Here is a 15,518-nt window from a genome sequence, read left to right as displayed (position 1 = left end):
GTGCCTTTACTCAAGCAAAAATGTATACACCCTCTAATTGGGCTCTACAGCCATCTGTATTAATTATACACACTTTCCTTTTTTACTGTCCGCCAAGCTTTAGTTTGGTATAGAAGAGCATGGTTTTAGTGTTTCCTATACCTTTAATTTATATATTCAACGTGTACATGATTATTTGTATTAAGATGCAGATTCTACAGGACCAATTATACACCAGCACTCCCTGGTGAACCTGGCATATAGTGGATACACAAATGTTTGTGAACAAATTGAAGGGAAAAAATCTAGCCAGCCAAAAGTGCATGCTCTGTCTACAACCACAACAATTTCCAACACTCCATCATTAGAACTCGCTTTGTAACCTTTCTTCTCAACAACAAAGTTAAGCTTAATGAGAACTTTAAATACTTACTCTCCTTGCTTTCAGGCTCATTCTGTTCACCAACACATGTTCCTGATGGATTCAGCTGCCACTGTAAAAGGGCACAAACTTTTTACATGTATGTTTAACAAGGATTTAATAAATAGCATTTCAGCACTCTGTTGTCAGAATATCAAAACTTTTTTTTTTTATGTCATAAAAAAGAGTTGGCATGTTCATACCAACCAAGCCCTAATAATGGCCCTGAATGATACAACTTCTGCGATCAGAATCAATACTTTTAGAGAAGGAAGAAACTTTAAAATCCTTTACCTTCAATTTAGAGGTAAGGAAATGGAAGACCAGTGAAGTATAGCTAGCTACACACCCAGGGCTGCACACTGAGGGCAGCAATAGAGTTAAAACCTGAGTCGGCCTGCTCAACACTATAGAATTTCCGCCATCCCACATTCTGTCTCCAGGTTCTACAGCATCTTACGATAGCTACAGAAGGCCTAGATATTAAGAATGAAAATATGATCACTATTATCTTGTATTTTAATATAGTCATATCACACTACAGATCATATCTCCTCTGATTTCAGTTTTCCATCTTAGCCATTCAGAAGGAAAGAGAGAAGCCTGGAGCAGGGAAGAGAAAAACTGAGTGTGATCAGCACCTCATGGCACAGCCCTTCCTTTCTCACTTGGCTAGAAGTCCCCATTGTCAGAATCACTAATGATTTGACCAAAAAGGCCTCATTAGGCACTATCTCTAGAGAAGTACAATTCAGTATACAGTGCCCGGGTCCTCTTCCATAAGCACCAGGGAGTTCAACAGATCAACTAGCGAATATCATGATGCTCGGTGGTGGGGTAGGGAATAAGATACCAGATGAATCTTTTGCCATGTGCAAAAAAGTCTTTGGAAAGGAAGGACATCTAGAACTGGTTGGTTCCCTGGAGAAATGGGAGCACCAGGAGAAAAGAGGATTTATAAGGGGTGGGAAATTATATGTGAACTTAAAAAAAAAAAAAAGTATGTTTCAAATCATGTCAAACCATTAAAATCCATTAATTTGGGCAAAGTAAAAACTAATAACCATGAATATATATTTAAGGATAATCATAAAAAAAGTAATTCTAACTGTAAGAAACTTAGAAGCCATTTAGGTGCCTCACAACAGGGGAATGTTTAAACAAGTTATATCTACAAGTTGGAATATATTGAATCATTAAACATTATCTTTGAAGAATTATCAAGACGGGGAAAATAAAACAACATGTTAACAGTAGTTATCTGTTGTTAGAGTTGTCATTATATGTTATAAGTTGTCAGAGAATATCTGTTCTTTTTTTATGTTCCTAGTCCTCTACAATGAGCATATATCACTTTCATAATAAAAAAAAAATGACCTAATAAAGCAAAAGCCACATGTATTAAATAGAAAAAAAAAAAGATTCTAAATAAATGGACATGGGCCTACACTGGTAAAATCTATTCTTGAAAATACTGTTTCTCAGCCCTAACCTAGCCTGCAACAATTCCACAGAACATACCAATTAACTCAAGGTATATGGCAACACACCAAAGAGAAAGACAAAACTTTTTCAAACAAAATTAATTTCAATTTGCTTTAATTTAAAAAAATATCATTTTTTGGATACTCCTATACTACTCTTGACAATCTAAAAATAAGTATCATCCTTAGTGATATTCAAATTTAGAATGAATTATATCATGTTCGTCACTGGTATTTACAAAAGAAGGCATTTAGTGAAGCAGGTAGCTGAAACAATTGACATCATATTGCAACCAGGCCAGAGGAGGGAAAGGATGAGAAGATGGGGAGAGCTAACTGTTACTGGAAGGAGCACAGAGAAGAACCATGCACAGCTGAGCGGGGTACCCCTAGTGGATCTTGGCCCATCTCTGCCCAGGGGACTCAATGCCTTTGTTCCTGTCATTGTATCTCCCCTTCTTCTGATCTCTTCATGCTCTTCACAGTGGCAAAGCTATTCAAATCCACGAGTAAGCAACATATTTCAGAATTCACTTAATCTGTAAATCACACTCCTGAAGAGCTAGGTCATTTAATCTTTGTGGAGAGAATGTGTAAAACCTATTTCTTCCCACTCTTCAGGAGGAATGAAGACATAGAAAACAAAAACAGAACTGGAGATTTCCCTTTGACTAGCTGGATGTAAGTTTCTGTTCACTTTTACAAAAGAGGCACCTCTCTCATCTCTCTTTTCTTTCAGGGTCCTCCTTAGGCTCAGGTCATGATCTCGGGGTCCTGGGATCGAGCCCCACATCAGGCTCTCTGCTTGGCAGGGAGCCTGCTTCCCCCTCTCTCTCTGCCTGCCTTTCTGCCTACTTGTGATCTCTGTCTGTCAAATAAACAGATAACAATCTTTTAAAAAATCATTATAAATTGGGCGCCTGGGTGGCTCAGTGGGTTAAGCCGCTGCCTTCGGCTCAGGTCATGATCTCAGGGTCCTGGGATCGAGTCCCGCATCGGACTCTCTGCTCAGCAGGGAGCCTGTTTCCTCCTCTCTCTCTCTCTGCCTGCCTCTCTGCCTACTTGTGATCTCTGTCTGTCAAATAAATAAATAAAATCTTAACAAAAAATCATTATAAATTTAAATAAAGCTGGAAATAAAAAAACAAAAATAAATGACAAAAATAAAAAGGGTAAATATTTATAATACTGCACACACAGAGAAACTAGACAATGTTTTATAGTTTTAAACTTTTAAATATAAATTATAAATATAAATATATAAGTGTATAAGTGTATGTATTCATATATAGAGAGACAGTTTAAAAAGTATCTTTTTGGTGCCTTATATGTTCCAGGGACTGTGGATTCAAGACAGGAATGTAAACTGGAATTTTTTTTTAAAGATCTACTTATGTATTTGAGAGAGAGAGAGAGAGAGAATGTTGGGGCAGGGGGAGGGGCAGAAGGAAAGAATCTCAAGCAGATTCCCCACTGAGGGTGGAGCCCAATGTGGGGCTCAAACTCATGACCCTGAGATCATGACCTGAACTGAAATCAAGAGTCAGTTGCCTAACTAACTAAGCCATCCAGGTGCCCCGGTAAACTCAAAATTTATAAACAATTATATGCTTTTTATACCCACTGCAAATTCTTGCATTTAAGTGTTACATTAAATGTCAGAATTATTATTAAAAGCAGCATATGATTCTGAGCAGGATCCTTTTGCTCTATAGAACACTGGCACGGCTGATAAACTTCTATTGGCACCTGTGGATGAAATGGCAGTAATGTATCAATGACAATTTCCTGAGTTTTGTGGCTGTATTATGGTTTTGTAGGAAAATCTACTGCTATTTGACAATGATCTGGTTATCATGTCAACAAGCTACTCTCAAAGGTTTCTGGGGGGAAAAAAGTTCTTTGTAACATTCTGTAACTTTTCTGTATGTTTGAGATTGTTTCTGAAAAGAAGTTTTAAAAGAAACCTACATAGTGGAACAGTTAAAAGTTCTAAGTTTTCCATGAACTACTTCAGTACCTTTTTTTTTTTTTTTTTTGCAATATTAAATCCCTTCTTTTTCTGATCTTTCCCATGAGAAACATGTATCATGAGTGCATGCGTGTGTGTGTGTGTAAGTCCCTCTCTTGGGTAATCCGAAACTATTTTCACCTCTATTTACCACCCACACCAGAAGGGCAAGGGAAGAGGTGGGTCAGAGATTTTCTTTTGTTAGCCACCAGATGGCACCAAAGGGACTATTAATTTAAAATCTGTAAGATCAAGACTGCAATTCTCTAGAAACCTATTAATTCATAAGACAGAAAGTTTAAGCTGAACATTTGTAATAAGGTGAGTGCTTGCACATAAAAAATAAACTCAGTAATAATATTTTGTTGGAACTCTTTAAAAGTGTGGGAATCACTAATTTAAAATAATCAGCAGGGTACCTGACAATATAATAGAAAGCATACTTGAAAAAAAAATGTGTTATCTACTTACTGTAAATTTGCTAACACCCTCAAGTTCCCCAAATCTCATGTAAGAGATGTCTGCCTTCTTTTTTCCAACATCTACATCTCCGGCATAGATCTGGTTTATGCCTGCTCCTTTAATTAAAGGCACACACTCATCACATGGGCACTTTGTGACAAAAATCATACTTCTTTCTTCCGGTTTTATTTCTTGACACCTACGAAAGATGTATAAATATTAAAAAGTTGGCTTCCACAAGGAGAGTTATATTTAGAGAAATCCTTAAATACTAAAATTGAGCTGATTTTAGAACAGATTTATGTTATAAACAATAGTAAACTTTATTCTAGCCAAATTAATGAATTACAAAACATATAAACTCATGAAATGTTAATATACAACCTGAACATGACAGTAATGATCATTAAAATTCATTTATTTATTCTAAGCAATCAGTAAGATGTTCGGTATTAGATTACAAATAAAAATGGGCAGACACTGAAAGAGAGGGGGGGAGAAGGAGAACAAGAACAGTGCCATCTACATTAAGAACTCTGTAATGCCACAGTTAGGGGCTGGAACTAACATCCTCCTTACAAGTTCACCATGGGAGATTAGACATTAGCTCATCATGGGTGCCAAAAGATCTGACCCTTACCTAGTACCTACTGGATATTTAATAAATGCTTGTTAAATTGCTAAATGAATACATAAAATCTGCTTTGAGTTACAATTACTTTACCTCTTCCCTGAGACAGGATGCTTTACTTTAACAAACATTTGGCTTTGGCAGATTCATGCCTCCATACAAATGAAGCAAGTCAATCTGTAACGATGAGCCCAAGGACAAGACCAGAGAATTAATTGTTTGCTGGGGTAGTTTAGCACTAAGGAATGCTCTCATCTGCATTTGCTTGTTCTGTGGTTTCCACTGCTCTCAGTCAGCTGTCTTATACCACTGCCAGCCTTCCAGATCCATCTCCCTAGTTCAGACCCATTCTGTTTGTCTAGATCAGGGTAACAGAATTTTATGCATCTTGTCTACTTAATATACCTACAAGATGGTCTTGAAGCATCTGGTGCTGTCTGAAGCAAGAATAGCTTCCCTTCAAGTAAGCATGTCCAATTGCCACAGTGGTGACTACCAGACTTTCAAAATTCAGCTCAAATGTCAGTTCCTCCTTGCAGCTTTCCCTTCATACTCCCCTCAATCTGCCACAGTCCCTGAATTTCCAGAGGACTTTGTGTTGGCCTTTCCCAGAAAACCCATCATCTTAGCTTGAACGAAGTCTTACACTGAGGAGCACTATGACCTCCTCAAGGACAAAAGCCATCCCTTACTCAGTTTTGAATCCCTTAAGATCACTCTCTTAATGGTAAATGTGGAGAAATGTTTGTGGAAATGATCTAGATTAGCATCTGAAGGGAGATAATGCAAGTTATCATCTCCAACAAAAACCATGTTAAAGCAATTTGGTTCAGAATAAAATTTATATATTCATAGATACATGTGCTCTAGATTTAGGAAATAAAGGATATCTTACAATTTGGAAATAGGGAAGACCCTAATGACAAACTTCAAGCAGTTGGATATTGGAGACAAGGAAGACAAGAAAAAAATAGGCTCATTCAACAAATTTTTTTTTTTTTTTTTTTAAAGATTTTATTTGTCAGAGCGAGCGAGAGCGAGCACAGGCAGACAGAGTGGAAGGCAGAGTCAGACGGAGAAGCAGGCTCCCTGCGGAGCAAGGAGCCCGATATGGGACTCGATCCCAGGACGCTGGGATCATGACCTGAGCCGAAGGCAGCTGCTTAACCAACTGAGCCACCCAGGCGTCCCTCATTCAACAAATTTAAAGGCCTGGAGGATCTCTGACAATGGCGTCAGGTCAGGCAGCAAACAGCAGATATAACCAAAATTATACTTCTGAAAAGAATATTTCTTAGAATTAAAATTAATTAATTAATTAATCTAAAGGAAAACTAATTTCAACTAACCCTTGCCATGTTTTGTTTTTTTTTAAGCCCTTCCTATGCTTTCAAAAAAAGACATGGAAACGAATTTCATACCTAAATGTCAAGGCATTCTGCTCCGCATGTACAATGTATCTGAATTTCCTTATTTCTCTGTCTTTCTGTTTGTCATCCATGTGTGGGAAGTCAGCATACTCGGATCCAACAGGAAAAGCATTATAACCGCATCCTATGAAGTACATCGCGCCTGTTCCATCACAACTTCTCTGTGGTAGTGAGCAAACCAACAAAGGTGAGTTGTCAACATTAAAAAAAAAAAGGCAACTGAAACTGTATTTTAAAGCTTGGTATCACACTTTATATAACTAATTCCATTTTCTATGACAAAAAAAATCAATCTTACATTCTTCTACTGCAGTATTGTCTTGTCAAAGCTAAATTTCAAGAAGACTGATCATTTCTGATATAAAATCTCAAGGTAGTCCTTGAGATTAAACACTGGCTTGAGATTAAACAGTCCTTGAATTAAACACTAGTTTAATCAAAAACTTGTTTAATTCAAATTATTTCATTTGATTCCGACATCTCTCCCCAAATAGGTTACAAGGATCCTGGAGAATGGAAACCATGTTTTATGCCTCTTTTCTGTGCCTTGAAGTAAACCTTTTAGAGTGTTCCATATATAACAGGTCCTCAATAAATAATTGTTAATTTCATATATGCTGTTCTGCTAGTTAACAAAGTCAGAAATTCTAAAAATATTTTGAACAATTTCTATTATTGAACTAAAAATGTGCTATTGTGATACAGCTGAAAAACAAAAAATGTGCTTTCCTTTTTAAAAACTTTTTAAAAGATTTTGCTTATTTGAGAGAGAGAAAGAGAGAGCACATGCAGGGGGAGGGACAGTGGGAGAGGAAGGAGCGGACTGCCTGTTGAGCAAGGAGCCAGATGCTGGGCTTGATCCCCATGACCTGAGCTGACAGCCAACTGACTGAGCCATCCAGATGCCCCCTGCAAATGTACTTTCCTTTAATATTCATATTTATTGAGCCTCTATTGTATGTTTATATATATATATATATATATATTATAGGCATATTATATATATATATTTATAATTGATTTTTTAATTTAAATAGCTCTTTTTTATCTCTCATAGTCAATGGCCTATTATATATAATATGAATGGTATATCAGTTACTAGAGTAAATGCTGTACAAATCATAAGTGTTTATAATAATTTGGAATATGCTATAAACCTTGGTAAATTTCAATATATTCTAACTATTCATGTGATAGTTTCAACAAACTCATTACTATGACCTCTTCTTTTAAAAAAAAGATTTTATTTATTTATTTGACAGAGAGAGAGATCAAAGTAGGCATAGAGGCAGGCAGAGAGAGAGGGGGAAGCAGTTTCCCTACTGAGCAGAGAGCCTGATGCGGGGCTCGATTCTAGGACCCTAAGATCATGACCTGAGCCAAAGGCAGAGGCTTAACTCACTGAGCTACCCAGGGACCCTAGTATGACCTCTTTATAAAAGTCTTAGTTATCATGCGCCAACAAAAGCTTACAAATAAAATGTTATCTCTCTAGTAATAATAATAAATTATTCTTGAGCATTTACTACATGTCAAACATCATGCTGAGTTTTATATGTATTATTTAATTTAATCAATCATCACAACAACCTTGACAGTAATACTATTAGTTTTTCCATTTTTTGGATAAGGAAAATGAGGCCCAGAGAGATGAAACTTATCTAGGGTCACAATGCTTAGCAACACAGCCAGAATTCAAGCCTGAGTTGCTAGACTCCATACTCATGTCTTTCCACTTTACCATGCTGCCTATTATAGATAGCTTGACTGGAAACTTAAATTCTTACAAGCACTTGAGAACCAAATGTTAAGCCAAAGCCTGCTGGGCTTTCATATAAACAAATGAGAGTTCCAACCATAGGCCAAGCACTGTGTTAGGTGCCAGGAATACAGCTATAAACAAGACACAGAATCCTTGCCCTCATGAACCTTATAATCTGGAGATAAGAAATTGTGCACATAATTTCAACTGTGATGAGTGTAACAAAGTTGCACAGAATGCTACGGGAGTTTTTGGTGGAGGAATCTATTCCAGTAGGTACTCATAGCTGGGGTAGAGATAAGTAGAGTTAAAAGATCTTTTGAGGGTGGAATTCATAGCACTTGTTAGTTGATTATACGTGTGTAGTAACAGGGAACAGGATGGTGACCACTGATGAAGAAATAGGTTAGCAGGGAAGATACTAGATTGTTGGTTAGTTGAACTTGAGGGGCTTTTGATATATCCAGGGAAACAGTCAAATTATTTGCTGTTAAGTCTAGGAGGCAAGGCCTGAGCTTCCTACTCCTCTTTCTTTTTTTTTTTTTTTAAAGATTTATTTATTTATTTATTTGACAAAGAGATCACAAGTAGACAGAGAGGCAGGCAGAGAGAGAGAGAGAGAGAGAGAAGCAGGCTCCCTGCTGAGCAGAGAGCCCGACGCGGGACTCGATCCCAGGACCCCGAGATCATGACCGAGCCGAAGGCAGCGGCTCAACCCACTGAGCCACCCAGGCGCCCTCCTACTCCTCTTTCAGTCAGACTTGTGGTTACTAAGTGTCTCTTGACTCCCTGCCCTTCCAATCCACGCCCACACCTCCAAGTCCTCATCAGCTCCTCTTTATTAGCTCCTTATTTGCTGTGTAGCCCCACTTCATTCCCCCTTTTAGTATAAATCTGATCAAATCATTTTCCCATCTCAAATATTCTTAGATTGTACTGTCCAACAGAGTAGCCACTAGCCACATATGGTTACTCTGAATTGAGACGTACTGTAAGTATAAACTATATATAGGATTATGGAGAGTTACTACTCCCCCCAAATGCAGAATATTTTATTAATAACTTTTATATTGATTACATGTTGAAAGAGTATTTCTGGATTTGATTAAATAAAATATATTCTTAAAATTAAATACATGTTTCTTTTATTTTTTTATTATTTTTAAAAGATTTTATTTATTTATTTGCCAGAGAGAGAGAGAGAACAAGCAGGGGGAGGGGCAGGTTGAGGGAGAAGCAGGCTCCCTGCTGAGCAAGGAGCCCAATGCAGACTTGATCCCAGGATCCTGGGGTCATGACCTAAGCTGCAGACAGATAATTAACTGATTGAGCCACCCAGGCATCCCATGTTTTTATTTTTTTTTTAATGCAGCTCCTAGAAAATTTAAAATTATGTGTGTGACTTGCCTTTTATTTCTATTGGTTAGCACTAGAGTATCCCACTATTGAAAAGATAATGTCCAAACTCTTTACATGGCATACAGATTTCTTCATGGTCCAGTCTAATGTTTTGCTACTCTACTATAGAGTACAGTATAGCATGTAGAGTGCATATTATAAGCCAAATCACTTGAATTTTCCCACATTCTCTCTCATACCCTCTCCCTCTGCATGTTATCCTCCCAGTCATACTAATTTACTGTCTCATGTCTTCCTACGCATTCTTCAAGACTAATAAATAGCACCCTACCTCCTCCAAGAATATTTTACTCATTTCTCCAAGCAGCAGAGAGATTGCTCCTCCATGCCCTCCCAGTGCCGTGTTATAATTACAGTTATATACCAGTCTTTTTTTGTTCTCCTGTCTCCATTAATAAACTATTTAAGGCCAGGAAAGGCAGAAAATGTGGTCTTTAGCTCCTGTTTACTGTGGCACAGTGCCTACCCTGTAGGGGTGTTTAATAAATGTTTGCTAAATGAACGAGTCTATCTAGACACTTGTTGAGGGAATGATCAGCTGCTTTTTTTTTTTTTTTAAAGATTTTATTTATTTATTTGACAGATCACAAGTAGGCAGAGAGAGGCAGGCAGAGAGAGAGAGGAGGAAGCAGGCTCCCCACTGAGCAGAGAGTCCCATGCAGGGCTCAATCCCAGGACCCTGAGATCATGACCCGAGCCGAAGGCAGAGGCTTTAACCCAATGAGCCACTCAGGCACCCTGGGAATGATCAACTGTTTATACAATTTAGTAAAAGCACCCATACAAAATATTAACCCCAATGGGTCAATAAAATGTAATGCACTTAAGATCGAACTATGTTTAAACAAAATCAAGGTTAAATGTCTAAAGAATGATTTCTAGGGGTGCCTGGCTGCCTCAGTCAGAAGAGCACACAACACACAACTCTTAATCTTTGGGTCATGAGTTTGAGCCCCACATTGGATGCAGAGATTTCTTAAATAAATAAAAACTTAAAGAAATTATTTTCATACTTACAGATTTTCCTTCTGCCCAGATGACTGCTCCAACTCCAGTTTTATGATCCTCTGAAAGATAAATGACATTTAACTCAGTAAAGATCAATTTGTTAATTTCAGAAACACATTTCCAAAAATAATATATATTGTTGAAACATAATTCATAATGTAGCAACAATCCTTGACATCTTCACTAATTATAGAAATACATTTTTATTATTAAATTTATTTAGTAAAAATTTACCACTAAAATAAATACTTTTAAGAATAGAATATGGAACTAGGTACTAAATAACCAGGCAGGGTCACTGCCAACCCAGTCACACATGATCTATATGCAGAGCTCATTAAAACGGCAGTGCCCACAGTCCAATTACTTCAAAGCTGCCAGAACAGAGTGTAATTTTATAGATTCTCCACTAAGCCAGTTTCTAAAAGACTATTTCTAACAGATGATGAAATTGATTTAAAAAGAAATTTCTGAAGTAATGGATTTAATGTAACAATAATTCACAACACTCAAATCTGTCTTCTACCATTTTTTAAACACTCTAACCATGGAAAATACATTTTGCAGAAATGTCCTTGCTAAGAAGGAGTTCAAACTTTTAATACAAACAAAAACAAACTTTTATTTGTTTTGTATTTGTGTATAAAACCCTTTCTTGACCTTCAGAGTTTACCTGAAGGGGAAAAGAATGGCAACTTAGTGAATAATGCTCATTTTGAATCAAGTGCCAGAAGTTTTAAACACGAGATTATAATTTCCTTGTAGAACCCAAACTTCTGCAACAAATAAAGCTGTATTTTTTAAAACCATTAATCTGAAACAGAAAGCTTTAAAAAACCAAAATAGAAATTCTGCATATCAAGGATTGACTTTTTCTACTAGTACTAGGGTAAGTTTCAAATTTCTAAGACAACTATACACTAATAACAAAAACATAGTATTTATCAAAATCTTAACAAGGGACTGATGTAGCTAAGTAGGTACACTTACACAGAGATGGTACCAATCATCTGAACTTACTCATATTGGTATGGAGTAAATGAAACTATGGTTTTACCCTATAATTTCCTAAAAGTTAATCCCCCCCGATGATAACTTTATCCTACCCAGGCATTAAAAATGAGTTTGCTTCATAAATAAATTTTAGAAGTTATGATAACATAATGAAATCCCCCATCTTCAGTTCAAGTAAGCTCGGGTTTTCAAAATTATATCACAAAGCATTTGTGCAATTTATCTGAAGCACTTTTAATGTACCATCTCATTTTTACCCTACAGGTAAAGCAGCTATTTCCTTTTCTAGATGAGAAAACAGGCCGAGAAATCAAGTGACTAAAATGTAGCCCTCCAGATGAAACCTACCCCTCCCTCTGATGTTAAGAATTTCTTAACAAAGGTTTCTCTCTATTGATTGCCCAAGTAGACAGTGGTGAGGGTTCCTGTATTTGTGAAATGTACAGCCCAACGTGGGAGGGAGACAGGAAGGGGCAAACACAGAAGCACCTGTTTGCCATGCTGTGCTAGGTAGGAAATGAGGAGTGGAGGGTATTGGGAAGGCTTGTTCTAGAGTGGAGATTCATGAAAGAGATTGTGGTGTAAACAAAATTTTGTTCCTTCCAAGACCTTCAGAATATAACATGAGGGGGGAAAGAATACAATTATAGCTTTACGCTCATTACTAAGGCAAGTGGCAGAAGCTAAAAACATAAGATTATATTTGCCTGAAACATCAAAATCTTTTAAGCAAAATTATCCTTAATATATGTATAAACCTGAAATAAAAAAATGAGAGACTGAAATAGAAATTCTTCATGCTAAGGGCCTATTTTTCCTATCATTGGCACAAGTGTTTTTCATGTTATGTTTTTCCAGTTTCAGGAGCCACTTTTTCTGTTTCAGTCGGGGGACAGACTAAACATTGTCAGGAGGGGGAAAATGTGATTTTCCATCAGTATGCAGCTCTACTGTCTAGCTAAATCTAGTTACACTGACAGAACATCCTTTACTGTGCCTTTTAAGATCAGAATAAATTTCATCCATGCTAGATGGAGATTTCCCACGGCTCCAAGGCTGGATGACAGATGAGATCATTTCTCAAGAATCTTTTTGTATCTGTAATTTTTACAGAAATTGCTCCCCATGATCTGATCATTCACAAGGTTTTCTCTGTACATCCTTTGAAGGAAAGGTCAACTTATAATCACTGAGCCCAATTCCTGAGACTCTGATCACTGAAAGTCAGAGAATTCTTTATCCCATGGCTCTGGAACACGGGTGTGGCTATTTTGCCCCTGATTCTGGGGTCACATCAGAGTATGTCCGTGTGCGGTCCATAGCCCACTTCATCAGAATCACTGGAGGCTTGTTAAAAGGGAGGCCTCCCAGCTCCCATGGAAATCTGAAGCAACCTCTCCAAAGGAGTCAGGCGGGGCTCAGGAACCCATACTTTCCATGAGCATCCCCTCTGATTCACAGGCGTACTGCAAGCTGAGAATCACCAAGTTATGATTTGAAACAGTTCACTTTTGTGGCTACTCCAACTTATATTCATCACCAAAGTTGTGGTTTAGGAGGAAAGCATAATCCTCAGCTTTGGAAAGCACTTAGTCTAAGGGAAAAGAGGACTCAAAAAAGATAAAAAATCACACTTGAACCAGATGGGTAAGAGGCAATGCCCTCCTCTCTTTTATCCCCCTCTAGAGTCTAAATGAACACTGTCACTTTTTTGCTAATTCAAAATGTCCTTTAACAAGATCTCTGGGGATCCTATTTATTCAGCATCCAAAAAGCAAATAGGCATCTACTTCTTAGTTACTTTTAGAATTCTGTTGTTAGAGGTTTTGGGATTCATTTTACTCATGCATATTTTTGAATGAAATGGATTAAAGAAATGGTGTCTTCACTTTGTGAAATAAAGTCAAAACAAACTGAACAGAGTGAAATGAAAATTCTGGGTTATTCAGAGCACACACTATCATGGGGATAGCTACCTTGCAGGATTGTCCTCAGTGTTCAGTGAGATACATATATAAATTTCCTGGCTCGGTGCCTTACAAATTCCAGGTGCTCAATAAACTGTTACTGTTATAATTTATCATCAGTGAAGAATACAAGTCCAGAATTCCTTATCAATCCCTTATATCAAATGTTTTTTTGGGGACAGCCTGATGTACTTCTTTTGTGGCCACACCTGACCAAATATTTAGTGCAAATATTCGTACATTTTACTCCATATGTATGTGTTTGATTACAATGTACTGCTTCAGGCCCCTCCCGGAGAGCTGTGCCATATGCAATACAATACCATATTACCTTTCTAAAGGTAACCATATTACCTTTCTAAAATCTGAAAAATTTTGGACTCCTTTTCATCTTGCTCCAAGTATTTTGGAGAAGGGATTGTGGACCATCTACATTTGGATATAAAAAGATTTCCTTTATCCATTCAACACACTGTGCTTCAGTGCTAAGGAAACGGTGATGAACACATGGCTCTCTTCCCCAGAAGAGCTGACAGCGGAGCGGACTGCATCCCCGAGACTTGCATCCTAGCCAGGTTTGGGTTCCAGGCAAACAGTCACGCAAAATCAAAAATTTAACCTTGAAAAATTTTTTCAGTTATCCATCAAGTGCAAAAGCACAATGTTATGTACAAAACTCTGCACAGAAATAGTGGATAACTTTATAATTTATTACAAATTTATGAGATACTTTATAAGTATCTTATAAAGAACATGGGGACGAATTTGTATCTATACATTACCACCTCTTTTTTTTTTTTAACCACATCTTCAAACACTGGAATCATACATGGTATGATTCATATTCATGATTCACATTCATACATATTCATATTCATATGTATTCATATTCATACATGGTATGATTCATGATTCATACATGGTATGATTCTCCTATGAGAATATTGAGGAGATATTGAGATCAATTAAAAGAACAGTGCATGCCCATCTCACTCTGGAATCAGCTGAATTCTTATTAGCAAAGGGGAATTAGTGAATTATGGCTGTAACAGCTATTCCCATTTATTTCTGTCCTTCCAGAACGGTTAAGAGAAAGATTCTTTAGAAAGCTGGTTTTTTGGCCAAGACACTAGTGCATGGCCCACGATACAACATAATGACATTAAATCAGACTTTTACACAACAGTTGTTTGGAATCATACAGTTTGTGCCTATAGTAGAACCAAATTCTTTAATAAAAATTGAGTGATTATTAACCCTGCTGAAGATCAGAATCCCTTGGAGAACTTTAAAAATTCATAGGCCTAGGCCACATCCTTATGGACTCGGTTCAGTGGGTCTGGGTTGGAACTCAAGCATTTGTACTTTTAATAAAACCTTTAATGGTGATTCTGATATACTGTCAGTTGAGAATCTCCATTCTAGTGAAAAGTACTTTGATTGTGGTCTTTGTTTAGAATATACTGCAGACCAGTGGCATTTGTATGAACCTTTTCTTGTGATTTTCTTTCTTCTCCTTCTTTCTTGGGATAAGCTAAAAAATATCCTCCATTCATCAAAACTTACTCTACTGCTCCTCCTGCCTATATTTTCCCCCCCGCTTTCAAAGTTACATTTAAAAGTGATCATGATTTTACTTTGAAAAATCTTATGCTTGGTAAGATGTGAAAACATTGTTCTATAATTGGAAATACAGATGCCATCTTTCATCACAATAACGAAAATTCCCAAGTAACACTTTCCTTTTTCACATAGACACTCATGGACAACTTAATGAAGTAAAAACATCTGTTTTTTCAACTTGCTGATTAAAGACATACCAGCAACTGGAAGAATTTAATATTCCTTTACTACAAAGCTATTCGTTATTTTGAATTCATATTTTTGCTATAAAAATTTTTAAAGTTTTTATTAAATGCTGAATACATAC

The 15,518-nt window shown here is 37.0% G+C and overlaps 1 protein-coding gene across 5 annotated transcripts in view; it reads right to left on the bottom strand.

Annotated features, from left to right (window-relative positions):
* CDADC1 (cytidine and dCMP deaminase domain containing 1) overlaps nucleotides 1–15,518 on the bottom strand; it is a 47,364-nt gene that overhangs the window by 7,830 nt on the left and 24,016 nt on the right. For all 5 annotated transcript variants that reach the window (XR_009346870.1, XR_009346871.1, XR_009346872.1 and 2 more), the window contains 4 exons: nucleotides 10,617–10,666; nucleotides 6,410–6,579; nucleotides 4,367–4,556; nucleotides 413–473 (listed from right to left, as the gene is read on the bottom strand). Coding sequence is in view for 2 of the 5 variants with exons in the window: in XM_059143899.1 (XP_058999882.1) it covers nucleotides 413–473; nucleotides 4,367–4,556; nucleotides 6,410–6,579; nucleotides 10,617–10,666 (471 nt within the window). In the remaining 3 variants the exon portion in view is untranslated. The remainder of the gene's footprint in view (nucleotides 1–412; nucleotides 474–4,366; nucleotides 4,557–6,409; nucleotides 6,580–10,616; nucleotides 10,667–15,518) is intronic.

Source organism: Mustela lutreola, chromosome 13 (assembly GCF_030435805.1).
Source record: "Mustela lutreola isolate mMusLut2 chromosome 13, mMusLut2.pri, whole genome shotgun sequence".
Taxonomy (NCBI): domain Eukaryota; kingdom Metazoa; phylum Chordata; class Mammalia; order Carnivora; family Mustelidae; genus Mustela; species Mustela lutreola.
The sequence above is the reverse complement of the archived record's forward strand: the minus strand, read 5'-3'. Positions and strand labels throughout refer to the sequence as shown.